The 21,278-nt window shown below is 36.4% G+C and overlaps 1 protein-coding gene across 1 annotated transcript; it reads left to right on the top strand.

The window, feature by feature from the left end:
• The first annotated feature begins 863 nt into the window (after positions 1-863).
• Positions 864-11,720, top strand: LOC127091189 (protein CHROMATIN REMODELING 8). Its single transcript, XM_051029750.1, has 7 exons — positions 864-1,204; positions 1,330-1,872; positions 2,081-2,483; positions 7,289-8,159; positions 9,006-9,615; positions 9,948-10,409; positions 10,699-11,720. The coding sequence occupies exons 1-7, from the start codon at positions 1,115-1,117 to the stop codon at positions 11,374-11,376; spliced, it is 3,657 nt and encodes a 1,218-aa protein (XP_050885707.1). The 5' UTR covers positions 864-1,114; the 3' UTR covers positions 11,377-11,720.
• The last annotated feature ends 9,558 nt before the right edge of the window (positions 11,721-21,278 follow it).

Raw genomic sequence — 21,278 nt, 5'->3', positions numbered from 1 at the left:
TGATGTTGTCTTGAACACTTCTATCAACTATGAACCCTGTTTGATATGGATAAACCATTTTATCAATAGCTTTTTACAGCCTGTGTACTATGCATTTACTCAACAACTTATATATTATATTACACAATGATAGATAGCGGAAAAATTGTGTGACTAGATAGGGATTGATCACTTTGGGAATTAAGCAAAGATCCGTTTGGTTGACATCTATGATGTTTCTCAGATGTCTCCACAAATCTTTGACATAATTGCAAACTTTATTATCCATCACACTCCAAGAGTTTTGGAAAAACCCTGCAGGTAATCCATCAAATCCCGAGAATTTCCAAGGGGCCATAACAAATAAAACTTTTTGAATCTCAACAATACTCAACTATTCCTCAAATTGCTCTTTCATCTTAACTTGGAGCTCAAGAAATTTGCTTATGGTGTTAACCCATTCATCCACTCTCACTTCAGATGAATATAGGTTTTGGTACCACTCTCAGAAAAGCTTTTTGATGGCATTTGGCTCCTCAATCCAAACAACAACTTCACTATTTATGAGGTTTATATGATTTTCCTTATTCTGTTTTGGATGACTGAAAAATAACAAGCAACACGTGTTTCTATCTAATGTACCACTATGTTAATGATCAAACGAATTAATGAATTTCGATTGGATGCCGATGTAAAACTATTTAATACTATCCCTCTGCACTACCTTTTAAAATTGCAATTTAAATCTTACTAAAATAAGATTTTTTTGTACATATAGAAATACATTTTATAACAAGCGGTTTAAACTAAAAAGCAAATATAATATTTTTACGATTTTTTTATTTTTTCCTAAAGTATGTTTTGGAATTATAAGAATATAGGTTAAAGAAAACAAAAACAATTTTGGAACATATGTTCAAAAAGAAAACAATGACGGATTAGTGGATTACTTAGGGCATTGTTTCGTGTGTGTTGAAGAAGAAACATTCCAACACTACGAAACGACGTAGCATTACCCAGGAACCTGGGAATCGATAAACCCTCTTTTCCTTTTGAATTGAAAATTCAATGCCCCTGAGTTACGGTGATAATCACAAAATTGATTTTTTCCCACTAATGTGACGAAAACAATTCAATGGAAGAAGAACAGGATCGAATTCTGCTTACTACTTTGGGCGTTAAATCTGCCAATCCTGAAGACATCGAACGCCGGGTTTTGGAAAAGGTATTTTTTAGGTTGAACTTCACTGATTTTGTTTAATTTGAAACTGATTTTGAACTTTAACTTAAAATTCAATCAAATGGATTGTAGTGCTGTTTCTGTTTACTTGAAAGTTGAAACTATTGTAGGCTGGGAATGGTACAGGAAATGTTACTGAAGCTGAAGGGAACACTGAGGAAAACCAATGTTCTACTTTACCTGAAACCCTTGATCCGTTAACTACTGCTAAAGCTGAACTTCATCAGAAGTTGAGGGCAATTGAATTTGAAATTGGTGCAGTTTCTTCCACTATTCAACGGCCGAGAGATGTTGATAAGGATGGAGAAGGCGTTGATGTTGACGAGGAGAATTTGGAGGAAGGGGATGATGAGGGGAATGGTTCTGAACTTCAGCGTGTTCTTGCGGCTGATAGGCTGAGAAGTCTTGAGAAAACGAAGGCGCAACTTGAGAAAGAGCTTTCTAGATTTTCTAAGGATAGTGATCCGAAAAGCATTGAGCGGAAAAAGGTCATATTTAGTTTAGTTAAGGAAGATCGAAGACCAAAGAAGAAGCTTAAAGATGATAAGAAATTAAGCAAAAGACCTGTGAAGCGGTTTAAGACGGTCTCGTTTGATGATGATGCTGATTTTGATGCTGTGCTGGATGCAGCCTCTACGGGCTTTGTAGAAACTGTAAGTTACTTGGATACTTGTTATTATTTATGAAATTATGACTACTACCGTTTTTTATCCTATTTTGCATTTTCTAAAGTAATGTTTATAATATTATAACTTATAAGTGTTATATTGGATGGTATGATTTGCTAGGAAAGAATCAAATTTGAAGGATGTAGTTGGTGGTTCTAAATAAAAGAACTAATTTCTACTATTTGATTTTCAGGAAAGGGATGAATTGGTTAGAAAAGGAATTTTCACCCCTTTTCATAAGTTGAAGGGCTTTGAGCGCCGCATTCAACAACCTGAAGCATTAACTAGTCATAATGCTGCTGAGCAGGAAAATGGCGACCATCTTGTTTTGTCCAGTGTTGAAAGAGCTGCCAGATCATTTTCTCAGGCAGCAAGAGCTCGGCCAACTTCCAAGCTGCTTGAGCCTGGAGAGTTACCGAAGCTTGATGCACCCGCTGTTCCTTTTCGCAGACTCAAGAAACCACTACAATTGCCCAAACCTCCAGACGGTGAGGGGGATCAGAATACAGATTCAAAAAAGAAAAAGAGGCGACCTTTGCCTGGTAGGAAATGGACCAAACGCGTCTCTTCTGAGGATAGACAACCGGAAGAAAGTGGTATGTCTATTCTTATTTATATGGGGCACAAAGAATAAAAATAGAATATGAAAAATTGAGGTACTCGGCGTTCTGTGTTCTTTTAATGTCAATAGGCTTCCTAGCAAGTAAAAGATTTGCAGGCCTGATGGTGTCTCTGGATGCTTAAGAAGAGCTGATTCTGATATTGATTTATCTACTTAATCTGAAACTTTACAACGCCTTTAGGATTAATATTTGCAATTGGTTGTAATTTAAAAATTTAAGGGTTCACATATGTGAAATATAAAAATAAGTAATTTTCTGAACGTGCTTGAGTGAGTAAAATACTCAACAACTATGATATTTATACACACTATATAATTAATTACATATTATGTTTACAAGGAGAAATAAATAACAGTGCAACTTCCTAAATGCATGAATCTAAATATACATGAACATAAGACTTAAATGTTCATTTTAGTGGGAAATATACAATGTATTTTTTCTATTTCCAACACTCCCCCTCAAACTGGTGAATAAGTATTCTCCATTCCCAACTTGGATACAATTCGTTCAAAATTTGAGCTATTCAATCCTTTAGTTAGAATATCCGCAGGTTGCCCTTGTGAGGACACAATTGGGGTGCAAATCAGCCCACTATCAAGCTTCTCCTTGATGAAGTGTCTATCAACCTCAATATGCTTAGTTCGATCATGTTGAATTGGATTATGTGCTATGCTGATAGCTGATTTACTATCATAGTAGAGTTTCATGGGTCCTTCCCATTTGATTTTCAAATCTTCTAAAATAATTGAGTCAAAGTAATTCACGAATGCCTTGTGCCATATCTCAAAATTCTTCTTCAGCACTAGAACGTGCTACTACATTTTGCTTCTTACTCCTTCAAGTCATAAGATTTCCTCCAAGAAAGGTGCAGTACCCTGTAGTGGATCTTCTATCAACAATTATACTTGCATAATCTGCATCAGTATAGGCCTTAAGGGTTGTATTTCCATTTCTTTGGAACAAAATTCCTCTTCCTGGAGTTCTCTTAAGATACTATAGGATTCTATGAACCGCTTGTAAATAGATTTCTTTAGAACAGTGCATGAACTGACTAACCATACTTAGAACATATGCAATACCGTGTCTAGTGTGGGACAAATATATTAATCTCCCAACTAGACGTTGATACATTTCTTTATCTACTGCAACATCTTCTTCTGTATTACCCAGTTTAAGATTTGGATCCATAAGAACGCTCGCAGGTTTACAGGCTGTTTTTCCCGTCTCTTTGAGTATATCTGTAATGTATTTTTGTTGAGACATAAAAATGCCTTTTCAGTTTTCCAAGAGGTTTTATTTCAAACTCCTTAACCAGACAATGACTTAAGATTGTTGCTCCTTCCAATCATCTCCTGTCATTATAATGTCATCTAAATATACTAACAAAACTGTTACTCCCCCTTGTGGCGAGTGCTTGATGAACAAGGTGTGATCCCTTTGACTTTGCTTGTACCCTAAAGATGTTATAACCTTAATGAATCTTCCAAACCATGCCCGAGGTGATTGTTTTAGTCCATACAACGCCTTTTTCAACCTGCAAACTGTATTGTCAAACACATTTTTTTCATACCCTGGTGATACCTGCATATAAATCTCCTCTTTAAGTTCCCCATGTAAGAAGACATTCTTCATCAAATTGTTGTAAATCCCAACCATTATTGGCAGCAAGTGACAAAATTACTCTCACTGTATTCATATTCGCAATCGGAGCAAATGTCTCTGAATAGTCAATTCCATAGGTTTGTGTAAACCCTTTGGCAACTAACCTGACTTTATATCTTTCGATTGATCCATTAGCGTTATATTTTACTGTGTACAATTGACCTCTTTCCTTCTGGTAAAGTCACTAACTCCCAAGTTCCATTCTTCTTTAATGCGTCCATCTCGATATTCATGGCTTGCTTCCATTTTTTATCGGACAATGCTTCAGAAACATTAGTAGGTATGGAAGTAGCGTTTAGGTTTGTAAGGAAGACTCTATGGGTAGGTGATAATTTTTGAAAATAAAGATAATTTGAATGGGGATATAAAGGTTGTTTGTTGCATTTTCTGGTACCTTTTCTAATAGCAATTGGAAGTTCTAGGTCATCATCTGTAGCTTGTGTCATCATTTTATCTTGTAATTCAGAAGAATTAATTATCTTATTTGAAAGAGTTGAGTCAGACTCTTGAACTTGTGTCGATTCAGGAATGGCCTTTGACTTTCTCATGTAAAGCAAATTCTTTCCATATCTTATATCCACTTCAGGTCCAAGTTCAGCTACTGTTGTATTTGATTGATTTGACTCGACTCCTACTTCTTCAGTCTCAGATGGGTTTGGTACAAATGTGTTTAACTCAAGACTAGAAAGATTGAGCTTATTTGACTTGAAACTGGAAGAATTAGGTGAATTTGACTCGAGACCAGAGAAATTAAGTGTGTTTGAGTCATGACCAGAATGAGAGAGATCAAGTGTATTTAAGTCATGACCAGAATGACCAGATGTATTTGACTTAATACTAGACAAATTGAGTGCATTTGACTCAAGACCAGAAAGATCGAGACTTTCAAGCTTATCTTCCTTAAATTTCTCCCCTAGAAGGTAAGGTTGAGTAAAGTACAGTTCCTTCTCATTAAAGGTAACATCCCGCGACACAAATAACTTTTTAGATGGAGGATGGAGACACTTATATCCCTTTTGAGTAGAGGAATACCCAACAAAAACACATCTTAGGGCTCTAGGGTCGAGTTTTTTTCTGTCTTCACTATGCACATGGACAGATGAGACACACCAAAAGATTCTAGGTTTAAGATTACTACTTACTGACAAATTTGACAAATTTGGATAGAAGGAAGAAAGAAAATCCATAGGACTCTTGAACGCCAATACCCTAGAAGTTAATTGATTAATAAAATATGTGCTAGTGAGAACGGCCTCCCCCAATTAATATTTTGGAACATTTTGATGAAACAACAATGCTAGGGTTTGGTCTAAGAGATGCCCATTTTTTCTTTCTGCAATTCGATTTTGTTGTGGTGTTTTAACACAAGAAGACTCATGGACAATTCTCTCATTTTGACAGAAAGAAGTAAGAATACTCTTTTCCATTATCAGACCTAAGTCTTTTGATGTTAACTCCAAATTGATTTTTAATCATGTAGAAAAACTTTGGGAAAACAGTACTGACGTCAGATTTGTTTTGGAGTAAAATCACCCAAGTAACTCGGGTACAATCGTCTATAAAAGTAACAAACCACCTAGCACCTGTTACATTTGGATTGATAGAGGACCCCAAACATCTGAATGAATAAGATAGAAGGGGGAAAGACTTCTTTTGTTATTTAATGAAAAAGGTAAACACTTATGTTTAGCAACTTCGCGTACATCACAATGAAGACTTTCAATATCTACCTTATTGAATAAAGATGGAAACAAAACTTTAATGACTCCAAAAGAAGGATGACCTAATCGAGAATGAAAAAGAAAGATATTTTTTTTCCTTTTTAGAGAGTACTGACTCTGACATAAATGAGTGGGACAAGTGGACTTTTCTACACTGACCTGATTCTTCATGATAGTAAAGGCCATTCCTTTCTCTAACACGTCCAATCGTCTTTCCCGACTTCTTATCCTGAAATATACAACAATCATTATAAAAAGTCACACTACAGGATAAGTCGTTTGTAAGTTTTTGTACGGAGACTAGGTTCATGGATAGTTTTGGAACCCGGAGGACCCTTTTTAAGGTTATAAAATGATTTATTTGGATATCTCCAATGCCAGCTACAGTTACCCTCTGCAGTAGAATTTTTTTGGGAATATGTGGAGAACTGTTTCGAAGAGGGTGTCATGCTGTCTATTGCTCTTGAATCTAATATCCAAAATAAATAAGAAGGTGTTTCTGAGACATGAAATTCAAATGAGAGTGGAACCAGAATACGCCACACTGCAATTACCGGATGACTTTTCCATTATATTGATCATAAAGGAAATAAAAACAACCACAAAATATTTATGTATAAGATATCAAAGAAAACAAGATTCGATAAAAAAATCAACACAGAAAATGTAGGGACAACATCTGGTACTGTGCAGACGGCTGCTAAAAATGTGTAGAGTTGTACCAATGGTGGCAGAAAACTGGACAAACGGCTTCCGGAAAGTACGAAATTGTGCAATTGGAGGCCACAAGAACAACCAGTGTTTAATTGGAAAAACTTGACAGCAAGTGTTCCCCAGTCAAGATTTAAGGGTTTTGACAGCATAAAAATGCCCAGTCAGATCTCTAAATAATGATTAGCGGAAGTAAAGTCCCCTAGATTAGGAGCTCTGATGCCATATGAAATACTATAGAAATAAGAAATTTTATGAATATGCTTGAGTGCGTAAAACACTATGATATTTATACATACTATAATTAATTACATATTATGTTTACAAAGAGAAATAAATAATAGTGCAACTTCCTAAATGCATGAATCTAAATATACATGAACCTAAGATTTAAATGCTCATTTTAGTTTTAGTGGGAAACATACAATGTATTTTTATTATTTCCAAACATAAATATCTCTTATTTGTTATCTGTGTCTGATTTTTTTGAAAGTTTGCATGTTGATAGTTAATACTGGTGAATTAAAGAAATGTATTGGTTTATGATCCATCATACACCGGTTTCAGTTCATGTCGGCCACTACTCTAGATCGTTTTATTTTTGCTGTAGTAATAGTATTATTATTTTCATTTATGTTTATGTTCATATTCAATAGATTCAGTTAGTTTATTTTATTGCAGAAAATGCAAATGGTTGCTTGGACACTTCCAGTTGTGAAAGTTTAGAAGGCCATGATGTTGAACTTTCTGAACACGAATCTTCTTATGTAACATTAGAAGGTGGGCTGAAAATTCCTGAGAACATATTTGAAGCTCTGTTTGACTATCAAAAGGTTGGTGTTCAATGGCTGTGGGAGCTGCACTGCCAAAGAGCTGGTGGAATTATTGGTGATGAGATGGGTCTTGGGAAAACCATACAAGTATTATCATTTCTGGGTGCATTGCATTTTAGTGGCATGTATAAACCCAGCATTATTGTCTGTCCTGTTACACTCCTGCGACAATGGAAAAGGGAAGCAAAAAAGTGGTATCCTAAATTCCATGTAGAACTTGTACACGATTCTGCTCATGATCTGGCTTCTGAAAAGAAGCGAGCTGGCTCCGATGGAACCGACTCTGAAAGCAATAGTTCAAGCGACAATGATTATGAGAGAAGTGTACCGTCTAGAAACCCAAGAAAGTGGGAAACCCTGATAAACCGTGTCATGAGATCAGAATCTGGATTACTCATCACCACTTATGAGCAGCTAAGGATACTGGGGGACCAGTTGCTTGACTTTGAATGGGGTTATGCAGTTCTTGATGAAGGGCATAAAATAAAGAATCCAAATGCAGAAGTTACCCTAGCTTGCAAACAGCTACAAACTGTACACCGCATCATTATGACTGGTGCACCTATTCAGAACAAACTGAGTGAGTTATGGTCGTTGTTTGATTTTGTTTTCCCTGGAAAATTGGGTGTTTTGCCTGTATTTGAAGCTGAGTTTGCAGTTCCTATAGCAGTTGGCGGATATTCAAATGCCTCTCCATTACAAGTATCCACAGCATACAGGTGGGGCCAATCTTGCTTTTATTTTGGTTTGGACGGGGGTAAATTAAAAAAATCAGCTTGACCATATTTTCAGTTAGGTGCTAAATTTTTTATTATAGTATCTTCTCCATGACCATCTCAAATTTACAAATTAAGACCTTTATCCTAAGTCAGTTAGAATTTCTATTAAAATTTTAAAAACTTGCTCCCATGATTATTTTGTTTGGTGTAATTACCCTGTCTAGTGGCAACTATAGAGTTCAATAATCAATTTTAATAATGGTAGAAGCAGAAATAAATTGCTCTTTCAGATAGATTTAGTGTAATATCTTCCAATTGAAATTTGAGTTAAGCAAGGTTAAGCGGTTAGTTGTTTTTTAACTTTTATTGTCACATGTAAGCTGACCAAATTTAAAAAAAAATGGAGAACTACAACTCAGAAGCTCCTATAGAAAAAAATTATTGATCAAAAAGAGTTATTTATATGATACTTCAATTTAATAGATAATTTGTATGTTCCCAAACCAACTGCTGAGTTCCTAAGGGAGCAAAAATAAGTTTGTAGTTTTTTGACGTTAATCCAAACAAATCAAACATCTTTATTGTTCATAAACTAGAAATACTTTCCCAGAAAACTCTAAATTCTAATCCTTCGAAAATTACATTTAATTAGTCATAAATAACAACATATTCACCTGTTGAGATTCTACTCTTTACAAGGAAAAATGGAGCAAATGAAGCTTGTAGATGAATATTTTTAATTAGATTGTTAGCATATTTCATTTAGTGATTAAGTTTATTTTTAGTTAGATTGTTAGCATATCCCTATTTACCAATGAAATTGAATATTATTTTGTTGTTTTGCAGGTGTGCTGTTGTGCTGCGTGATTTAATTATGCCGTATCTTCTCCGACGAATGAAGGCCGATGTAAATGCCCAACTTCCTAAGAAAACTGAGCATGTTCTGTTTTGCAGCCTTACATCAGAGCAAGTATCTGCTTATAGAGCATTTTTAGCCAGCACAGAAGTGGAGGAAATATTGGATGGAGGCAAGAATTCGCTTTATGGAATTGATGTGATGCGCAAGATCTGCAACCACCCAGACCTACTTGAAAGGGAACATGCCTTCAGCGATCCAGATTATGGAAATCCAGAACGTAGTGGGAAAATGAAAGTTGTAGCTCAAGTGCTCAATGTTTGGAAGGAGCAGGGTCACCGCGTTCTTCTTTTTACTCAAACCCAACAAATGCTTGACATTTTTGAGAAATATTTGACCACTTCTGGTCATATTTACCGGAGAATGGACGGTCTCACTCCTGTAAAACATAGAATGGCTTTAATGGACGAGTTTAATGCCTCAAGTGATATTTTTGTTTTCATTTTAACAACTAAAGTTGGGGGGTTGGGGACAAATCTTACTGGTGCAGATAGGGTGATCATCTTTGATCCTGATTGGAATCCTTCAACTGATATGCAGGTATGCTTGTTTCTAAAATGTTCTTTTGGTCTTGAAGTGGTTGAAACATGACTGAAAAACGAAAACCTTTCCTTCATTTTTTCATGGCCAGTTTGTTAGTTGTGTCTGAATGTTTTATTAAGGGGGAAAATAAATTAAGGAAAACAGGAAAAAAAAGAAGCAAGAGGAGTAAGTGGTATGGAACACTGGCCTCTTTAACACCTCCATTTATTTTCCTTCCTTTTCCATCCCTATAAATATGCCCTGCAGTTTAATGCCTCTGATAATTTTCATATTAAAATTTTGTTTGTTAATTTGTATCAACTTCATTCTCATGGAGAATAATGTTCTAGGCTAGAGAGCGTGCATGGAGAATTGGTCAGAAACGGGATGTGACAATATATAGGTTAATAACACGTGGAACTATAGAGGAGAAAGTGTATCATCGTCAGATTTACAAACATTTTCTTACCAATAAGATCTTGAAGAACCCACAGCAGAAAAGGTTCTTCAAAGCCCGAGATATGAAAGATCTTTTTGTATTGAATGTGAACGAAGAAACTGGTTCAACAGAAACGTCAAATATTTTTGGTCAAATAGCTGAAGATGTAAACATTATTGGGACACATCAAGATTCTCAGGATAATGAATCTAGTCATACTGCTGAATTGGGTTCCGAAGATGCTGCAGTTGGTAATGATGGCAAATCACACGGAGGATCTTCAAGAGGAAAAGGGAAAGAGAAGGTTGACAAAAACGGAGTTGGTGAAGAAGCGAATATATTGAAAAGTCTTTTTGATGCTAATGGGATACATGTAAGCTTCTTCAATATTTTTCAACTTACATCTAAATTATCACGCATCATTACTTTTATTTGACCATATAATTGGAAACTACATTCGTTGTACGAGTAGTTATTCAAGAATTAAGATAATTATGAAACAAGCAAGCATATATTGATTTGTACAAAAACTACGTGGTATCTTTACCACGTATTCAAACTATATTAAAATCCGCATATTGATCTGTTTCTTGTTTTTTAGTGTTCCTCTTTTCAATGTACTGTTGTTATCCTTTGTGATTAACTTGTTATATGATTGACAGAGTGCCATGAATCATGATTTGATCATGGATGCCCATGATGAGGAGAAGATGAGACTTGACGAACAAGCTTCACAGGTTGCACAAAGAGCGGCAGAAGCTTTACGTAAGTCACGAATGATTCGAAGCAACGAAAGCGTCTCTGTTCCTACATGGACCGGAAGGTCAGGAGCTGCTGGTGCACCATCATCTGTTCGGCGGAAGTTTGGTTCAACTGTGAATCCCCAGTTGCTAAATAATAGCAAAGCATCTAATGAATCACCTAGCAGCGGATCTAACAAATTCAATGGATATGCTGCTGGGGCGTCTTCTGGTAAGGCATTATCTTCTGCTGAAATATTATCTAAAATTCGAGGTAATCAAGAAAAAGCCGCCAGTGTTGGGCTTGAGCATCAGTTTGGTATGTCGTCAACTTCCACGAATCAGTCAAGAGATGTTAGAACATCCAGGGCACCTGAAAATCCATCTGGGTTCCAACCTGAAGTAATGATTCGAAAAATCTGCACCTTTTTCCAACAGAAAGGTGGCAGCTGTAGTTCATCCAGCATAGTTCAGTATTTCAAGGACAGAATCCCGTCAAAAGATCTTGCCCTGTTCAAAAATATGTTAAAGGAAATAGCGACTCTGCAGAAAAGATCAAATGGTTCCTATTGGGTTTTGAGGCCAGACTATCAAGAATAGTATGCTAATCGCAAATAGCAAATACTTCGGTGCCTACTGCACAGTACTAGCCACAGAAGTTGAGGGAATACTCATTAAGTAGTCTGAAGATTAGACTGGCAAAGCCTTTCCTCATGTTTACAGGTTAATTTTTTATACTGAAATTAAGTTTTTGTTGGGATACAGGTTGAGAAGAATGCACATTTGCACATTGGTTGGTTTTCTTACCACAAATTTTGTCCTGGAGAATGTGCTGCAAATAGTAGTTTTGTAAAGCCCCTTTCTAATGTGCTGCAAATAGTAGTTTTGTAAAGCCCCTTTCTAATGTGCTGCAAATGGTAGTTTTGTCTCTGCATATATTTTTATTCTAGATCCCAAAATTTATTCATATTGGAATTTTTTTTGGACAAAATTCACATTGAAACTAATATAAGTAATAGGTAGAATATTTGATTTTAATGTTTAACAAAAGTATTAAATGAATATTTCATTGTCCAATTTCAATATGAATTAATTTTAACTAAAACAGAACACCAAATATCAGAAGTGATATATTTAAAAGGATTAAAAACAAGAATAATCCCCTGAGCCTTTTAGGACTATAATAGGCATTAAATTCTGCGTGTAGAGCTGAAAATCTAGTGTATTGTGCTTATGTTATTACATCAATGCATAAGATTAATTTAGTTAAATTATTGTTTTTTATATAGTTTTTCTTTAAATTTTATGAAACAACTTAATATATCCTTGTTTTGTAACGTAATGTGGTGCTTATAGTGGGATCAAGAGGTATTCATTGAGCAAATGCATTCAGAATCACTACATTCACGCATTTAGTAAATACTATATCTCAAATCTTACGAGTTGCATATTATTGACAAACATCTCATCAGAGTGAGTGTTATAAATAATATATTATTTATGTTTTAATATTTGTCTCTCAATAACCTTCCACTAATAAATGTATGTTAACTACCATTGATCATATTGTTAGTTTACCTGTGTTCTATATATACATTACTCGTATTATAGAGTAAAGTTATACTTATGAAGAATATAACACAAAAGTTTTTAATCTTCTCTCTAATCTTTTTTTTTTCTTTCTCTTTAGTTTATAACAAAAACAAATAAGTTTTTATTTTATTTTTGTACATTGTCCAATAATTGCTTGTACAAATACTTCTAAGATTATTGTCCGGCATTTATTGTTATACTGGTTACTTTCTCTTTCCTAAAATAAATAAATATTTGTAAAAATTATGTATTTTAAAATAAGAGATTAATTGTTATACTGTTAGTGTAAATTCTAAATTCTTTTATACAATTAATACATCACAACCATCCGTTTGTGTTATTTTATACGTGATTATAATAAAAGTCAAACTTCTCTAACAAATCAATAGTTGTAATTAACTAATAGTGTAAAATATATTTATACTGTTAGTGCATTTTAATTAAATTTTTAAAATAAATGTTATTTTTAATTTTTAATAAAATTTTAATTTTCCAAATGTATCATATAATTAATATTGATAATTTGTTATTTATTTTTCTCATATTACACTAATGATAATTAGAATACATTAATAATCAATAAGAATAATTTGTTAACATTATTATTATTATTATTTTCTCTATTTCATTTATTAATTTTTCTTTTGTAAAAGTTTTAAATATCATACTTATTTTTGAGACGGATAGTTTACTTATTATCTATTTAAAAAGTAAAAAATGGTATAATTACAATAACACAAGTATTGTGTTAACGAATAAATACCAATTGCTAACAAGTAGGTAGATGAGCTGAAGAGGTTATTGGATGTGTCTAGAAATCATATGACGCATAGGTTTCAGAATTTAACTTGTCAATCCCATTTATATTTAATACTTCTCATACTTTTAAATTTTCAAAATGGTCACTGAATTAAATTTTTGTGTAGAACTTTTGGTAGATAAATCAGAATTTTTGATATAAACTAAATTTTTATAATGTATTTTAAATTTTTGTACATCGAAACTTATGAAATTTTTGTGCATTTATAAATAATATTGAAAATTTTAAAATTATCATTTTATATCGAAAATTTCAACAAAAGTGAAATTTTCGATATTGTTAATTGTTTGAAATTTTAAACGTTCAGGATTTTGCCGATAGTTTTGGACGACTGTGATTGCTATGACAATTTTGTGTGGTCCAGAATAAATATAAAGTTGTATAAATAGGGGGTGTCAGTTTGAGAATAATATCTCAAAATGCATTTTCTTCAATTTTTGATTAAGGCAGAAGTTTACTTCAACGGAGTTTCACCTCCTATAGAGTGCCGGCTTCCAGATGACACGATATCTCTCGCCGCCTTGACACCCAAGTTGAATGAATTGTTGCCTGATACCGAAAATAGAAAAGTGAGAAAGATTGAGTTTCGTGAAGATTGGATGATACTGACAGAAGGGTGAAATACAACCTTATTGAGCTGAAGATCGACGAAGATGTGCATGATATGTGAAGATTATTTCGCCATAGGTTAACAAAGGGGCCGATCGAGTTAGATGTTAAGATTTCAAGATCTACCAACAACATAATTAAGATGATGAAACGTCCAAAACTATCTCGTAGTGTCTAGGTTTTCTTATTTATTATCGTTTTTTAGGTTATGTTTAAGTTATGTAATTCATTGTCAAATGTTAGTTTATGTAGATGTTGCATCAACGAAAGATAACAAATATTATCTAATAAAAAATTATGATGAAGATGTCTGAGTCATATACAAATAATACATAAAGATAATAATAATAATGTCTAAATAGGTTCCCCATGGGCTATGTGTGTATCACAAGATAATCCATTTTTTTACTCAAATACCCCTGTTTTCAAAAAAATTCTCAATCTACCCCACTTTGAAGAGGAGGCGCCAAACCAATTGGCGTCTACTCTTAAACTTAGAGAGGAGGCGCCAATTGGATTGGCTAGTGCTCCTTGTGTTGCCAATCCAATTGACGCCTATGTGTTAAGCTTTAAAGGAGGCGCCAATTGGTCTGACACATGTGTGTGTTTTATAATTTTTTTTTGAAAAATATTGTACATGATAGATAAAGTCAATTCATATTAATATTAATATTCATTTATATAAAAAAGACTAATATCGATGACCGGGATCATCTAACCGACCTCCGGTCCCACATCCCCTAGCTACCCGAACTCGTGGTCCTAACCCACGTTGATGATTCACCTCAGGTGTTTGAGTATCTGAGGACCCAGGAACATCACCACCAACTGCAAGAGATTTCCTGAGATAGTCAGACAAATCAGCGTAGTCTTGTGTATGAATCGAAGGAGTATCGCCATAGCTAAGTTCATGACCCATGCTAGAGTAGTTGAGTTGTGTTTGAGTTGTTGGAGGGCTGATACATCTCGTGACTGTATATAAAATATAGTCTATCGGATACTTGACTGCAAGTGCATAGTCTAGTCGTTTTAGTTTTAAAAGACATCGAACCCACAGAGACCGATGGTCAAACTAATGCTATCGAGGTTACTATGTTTAACTAAGGCGATGGTTTTTTAGAGGTTTGGTTGAATAAAAATTAAATCTAAAGAAAATTAAGTTTTAAGATAATATTAATGAAGGGATATCAGTATGCAACACATTAATTGTCAGGGATTCAATAAGTCACCGATGTATATTTTAATTACCAAATACTTTTCAGTAGAAAATATTCATTTAATAGACTTTATCTCACACTCTCGTGATTGTTGACTCGAGCTATACTTTTAAGTCAGAATGTACGCTCTCGCTGTCCCATTTGAAATTAAAAATACTTTTTTAAAATAGATAAGTTCTAATTGCTTTTAAAGTGCTCTCGTTGTTTTTAAAATCAATGTCGTTTTTACTATCCAGTTTGACCCTCACGCTCTCGCGATTGTCGATTCTAACCTTAGTTAATTTTCCACTCTCGTGGCAAAACCGTATTAAATAGCTTCTCACTCTCGTGACAAAGTTAATTAAATTCAAATTAAAAACCACATCCAGAAAGATTATTTGAGAAAAGAAGTTTACACTGATTATTATTAAATCCCGTCTAATTAAATTGTTTACATACTGATACCGGTAGTTTAGCCAGACATGTTAATTAATGCGAACACAGACGAACAAAAACAAATTGACAATAAACCAAACATGATTATTTAATAATAAAGAAATAATAGTAATAATTGAATAAAAACCTGGAACTTTGATTAATCGAATATGCCGAATTCTGAAGTACTTGAGCAGTCCTCCACAGGTCGGTAGGATTCTGCTTCTTCAAAACAATTGCTTAAATTAAATTAAATAATTTGCAGTAGTTCCCCAATGTAGGAAACTACTACTTTTGGCTAAATGAAAAACGGGAAGGAAAGGGAAAAATCAAAGCTCTGAACGGAACGGTAAACAAATTGCGGTAAAAGGAAACAATGGTTGTTGAAGAAAAAAAATAATGGAAAACAAAATTGCAGTGGAAAATAAATGCAGAGAAAATAGCTTGAGAGTTTGCTTCAGGGATGCTCCAAAAACAAGCATCCTCGTAGGTTTCCAACTTCCATCCTTTTATAGTATCCATTTGGTCTTCGTAGTTGAGAGAAATAAGGGTGACTTGGTTGAGTGAGAGATTCACGGGAAAGTGGGTTAAGGAGCGAAAAATGGGACGTGTGGATCACTTCTGTTGAAAAATTCATTACGCTGATTTTGACTTTGTGACGGTCGTGGTGGGCCCGTGGCGTTCGTCACACCCAGGGCGTGACGATCGTGACGGGGCGTCTGACGGTTGTCACCTGCACAGAATTTATACTTTCTGGTTTTTCTGATTTTTCTACTGTTTCTCTTCTGTTTCTTCTTCTTTTCCTTCCTTTTCTATACTTTTCTCATTTAAGCATGTGAATTGAAATATCTGCAAAAATAACTCGAACACTTGCGGAATAATCGGAATATAAATGAAAATGGTACGATTTTTGAATGTAAATCAAGGCAAATATACGATGTATTTTCGCGTTATCAAACTCCCCTATACTTGAATCTTTGCTTGTCCTCAAGAAAATAGTCAGTATAAAATTCGGAACACTAGTTAAACGCGAATACATGACACATTTCCAATTCGTACGTGATTGTTAGGTATTCCGTTAGAATGACAGATACTCAAGTAAAACACTAAAGATACAGTGACGACACAAACAACAAGCATTAACGTAGATCTCCCTTTTATACAAACCAGTTCGAATCATGCTATTATAGCTCAACCTAATGCTTCTTGTTCCTATTTCACCCGGTTTCATTCTAGCGCAATCACATTAAGCCCTTTGCCTTTACACACACTTAGTGAAGTAGCTGGTTAGTGGCTTTGATCCTTTTTTAGCACGGGGTCTGGTACACTAGTGTGGTAACCCTTTATATATCCCATTTGAAGGTTGTGGGGGATCGAACCGTAGTTTGCCCTACCGAGTCCAATACCAGGTACCTCTGAACCAACCGACAATAGGTTTTTCTTTCCTTTTGTATATCTTGCAACCGTTTGTATGGTGCATTTTCAATTTCTCGATAGCAAAAGTATGAAAGATCTTCTTAATTCGTATGCATCAATCACTTATATTCATCGGCTCTTCACATGGTTTGTGTTTAAGACGGTGCTGACTGCTAGTATAAACTACTAGGGGTTAATCTTAGAACGGAGGCTTAAGGTATCAGTATAATGGGTATTCAAACCGATCTCGCAAAAGTGAGAGATCTAGGGTGTCAGGACGATATCAATCTTGTTAGATTTTTCTCAGCTTCCTAACAGAACCTATGTAAGACAACCTATATACTCGTAGGGTATGCATTTAACATAAAAACAAAAAAAATTGTTATGGCAAATTAGATAGAAATAAATGAACGATTAGATAGGAACAAATAAACGAAAGACAAAATTTTTGTTATGGCTAAAAATAGAAACAAATGAAGGAAAGACAAGGATTCCTTCCCACACTTAAACAAAGCATTGTCCTCAATGCGACAAAATAAAGTGAGAAAAGGGAAGAAATAGGAGGATCACTACTCTTCGCCACGCCGTTGGCCTTTACGTGCTCTAACTCTTGCTCGTGCATGTTCACTTCTACCACGCTGGGTAGGGTCCAACCCCACATACTGAGTGTATTCCTGGATGGCATCAACATGATGTGTCAAGGCACTCATCTCTTCGGAAAATTCTGCCATCCCTTGGTCATGCCAGTTTGCATAGTCATGCTGATCTCTTTGTATTTGCTGGATCACTTGCATCATTTCCGTCTGGCGCTCTTCCATCCTCTGGTTATGTCGCAACATCTCAGCATAGATGTCTTCCATGGTGGCAGGTCGACGCTCATTTCTTCGTTGGCTTTGGGAAGATGTCTCTGCAACATGCTCAGAAGGTGGCTGTGGCACCTGTCTGTCAAGCTCTTCTTCAATTTCATTGGCTCCATTACCATTAGGATCTTCTTCATTGGGCTCAGGAGCATTCAAATCGAAAATCGAATTTTCCATATTCTACGGATCTATACGATTCCTGTTAGGCATAATGATGCATCGAACTATCTTGTTCCGAACCACAGGGTGGTATCTCCCATCGTCTCTAACTTTGATAAGGTGCGAGGAGCGGCAATAGTCGATATTGAGGAACTCGACCGGCAAGGCAAGTAAGGTAGCAAGCCTATCCCCTAGATTCAGGCCCAATGCTATGGAGGTGATGATTCCTCCAAAACAGAATGCCGTGTTGCCTCTCATGCAGGCAACCTGGATGTTAGCCAACAGGAACGGGGTGGCATTGAACGCCACCGGAGTGAACACACAGTGAAGTAAGAAAAGCTCCTTAGAGTTTACCTTATGGTTGTTGACTCTTCCGAAGACCGTGTATTCTAAGACTCGGCAGAAATATCTGATAGCCGGGTTGTGGATGTACATTGTGTTGAGTGCATCCCAGCTTGTGACGTGCATGTTGGTAAGACTATGCCATACTCCAAATGCTATCTCAGACCATCCGTCAGGGATACAATAGTGAACTCCATCTCCATATCGGAAACCAAGTATTCACGTTATTTGAGTTTGGTTCAAGGAATACTCGGTGTCGAACATTCTAAATGTGGCGAGTCCGGTGAGAAACTGAGTTGCACCAGGAGGTGTTATGTAGGAGAACAAACTCATGAATTCTAGGGTCAGCGCCTCATATGTTGGCTGTGGGTTGGTGCAGAGTTGCGTTAAATCGGAGGTGTTCAACATCCATTCCACGCCATCTGAAAGCCCCAACTCCGTCAGACAATCATTATCAACGTACCTCGTAGGTTGGACTGAACGTTGATAGAACCTGAGGTAGTTGTCTCTTTGTCGTTCCCCGGATTCTCCCTCTCTGAATATGATATTTTAAAGGTCGGGAGCAGGTCTCTCTTGATGGGCCATTGAGTGTGCGAATTGAGGTTTTGGTGTAGAGGTGGATTTCATGAGTTATAGGAAACTCATTTGTTTCTTGCTTAAGATAAGAGGTGATGGAAGGGTTAATGGAGAAATAAGTGGTGTGAGTGGGATGGTTAAGAAAAACAGAAGGAGTAGATGAGGAAGAAGAAGAGAAGTGCACCTATTTTAATAGGGAAATAGAACGTGCGTTCTAAAGTCGTGACAAACGTGACGTACCTGTTACGGTCGTCACGCATAACGGTCGTGCATAACGGTCATGTGTAACGGTCATATGTGACGGGCGTGACGCTTCATGTGACGGTCGTCACATGTGTCGCATCCGCGAAAAACAACCGGCGGGCTAAAACAAAAAACAACACAGAGCCGCCACTGCGCGTTATTTATCCCAAGATAGGGAAAGGAAACGCTCAGAGAAACCTGGAAAAAGCATGGTCTCGCGACCAAAGAGAAAGGGTAAGGGAGTCGGTTACGCAAGGGGAAGGTATTAGCACCCCTCACGTCCGTCGTACTCGACGGGATCCACGCTCTAAGAAAAGAAAAGGTTGCTAAAACACCACACACACACACGCACCGAAGACAACACAGGTGGGGTTAAGGGGGAGAGAGCTCGATAGGACGTCGCATCCTATGCCTACGTATCTCGTCTGGAACGAGAATCAGAGCTGCCGTAGTTCGGCTCACGCACGCCAAACAAGCAAACACAAACACAGGCAAACATGGAGCCTGAATGCCAATCACTGGACTTACATCAGCATCCGAACCCAAAACACACACCAGAAGGCAAACGGGGAGCCCGACCGCCAATCACTGGACTTACGTCAGCATCCGAACCAAAACACACGCAAGAAGATAACAAGCAAACACACACAAAAAGAAAAAAAGTGTCCGGAGAGACCTCGCACGGTCTCCTGCCTACATACCTCGTCTGGAACGAGGATCAGGGCGATGTAGTTCCCCTTAAAGGGAAAGAAAATCTAGCCAGAAACCAAGGGAAGACACACTACCAGGGAGCTGTACTCGAGCCTAGTGTTGTCATGCATCATTGCCCTACGTTGAGGTTTCTACCTACTTGCACAACTGCAAGCTAATCCTATACAGGAAGAAAGCAAGCATACAAGCAAACAGAGCAAACAAATATTCATAAAGCACACACTATAGCCAATCAAGTGAGGCTCAAACAATGGGTTTGACTGCCGAAGCAAGTCATCTGTACATGGATAATATTCGCTCTTAACCTTGCCATTGCGGGGCTAAGGTGAAGCAGATGAAAGGTGAGTGAAGATTAGACTTCACAGCTCTTATCCCTGACCAGGGAGAGCTTCAGACAAAGGGAGCGTGGGTCCAGAATGGAGGGACCCTTCTACGCTCAAGACTCTGACTCGATTGTGCAACAGCACAAGATCTTGGGTTTGTGTCCCAATGCATCAACACACAGCTGTGTGAGCAGAGGGACGACTCAACAGAATAGTGGGGGATAGGTTGCATATCCCTTTGATCCACCAATTGCCTCATAGAGGTCTTCACCTGCTTGGCACAAATGTAAACAACCACAAACATCGCCTCTTAAGGAGGACTTCAGACAGTTGCCTGGCTAAGTAACAGGCCAGGTCTTCCAGACTACATGAAGAATAGAAGTCCTACCTCAAGTGGTTTAAAAACCAAGCAGCAGCAAGCAAGTTCTTAAAGAACTGTAAGCGACTAAATGTACCTGAAATCAATCAAGTATCATCAGTACTCAGACAGACAAACAGTAAACAGCAAAAGTCAATCTATACAGACAACACAAGTTAATGCACACAAGTGCAAGCTATAAGCCCAAGCTCAAGCATCACAACCTACAAAACAAAGTCATGTTAGTTTACAACATCAAACAAAACTCAATTTAATCAACTTGCACTTTTTCCTTTAAGCCTTTTTGCATTTCAACCTGAAAATCCACACCAAATGTGAGAAACTAGACCACTAGGCCAAGCCTAGGGTCCAAAAGGGAGAAAAAAATCTAAACAGCAAGCAAAACCAATCCAAAATCACATTCAAACAAATAGAAATCAAATGCAATTGGTCTCATGCTCATATCATTCACCAATATCCATTCATGCACAATATACCATAAACTAGGTCAAATACAACACCAAAAGTCCAAACAGAATGACTTCAATCAAAGGCATACCAAAACAATTCCAAAAATCCTCAAATAATTCACACCTAAACAGGACACAATCAACAAGTAGCATGTCAATTTTCAGCTCAATTGGACAAAAGAAAGTAGGTCAATGAAAATCAAGAAATCCAGACACAATTATGTAAGCCAATTCAAGACATCCAAGCAAGCATCCATTTCAATAATTCATAAAACAGTGACAACAATTAAGAAATGAATGGGACCAAAAGCATGATGTCCCACAATGTGTCTACAATCAACATATCAAATTTCATCTTCATCCAGTACCATATGAGAATTTCACAAGCAAA

The sequence above is a fragment of the Lathyrus oleraceus genome, chromosome 6, assembly GCF_024323335.1.
Source record: "Lathyrus oleraceus cultivar Zhongwan6 chromosome 6, CAAS_Psat_ZW6_1.0, whole genome shotgun sequence".
NCBI lineage: Eukaryota > Viridiplantae > Streptophyta > Magnoliopsida > Fabales > Fabaceae > Lathyrus > Lathyrus oleraceus.
Note: the sequence above shows the minus strand (reverse complement) of the source record. Positions and strands in the feature narration are given on the sequence as shown.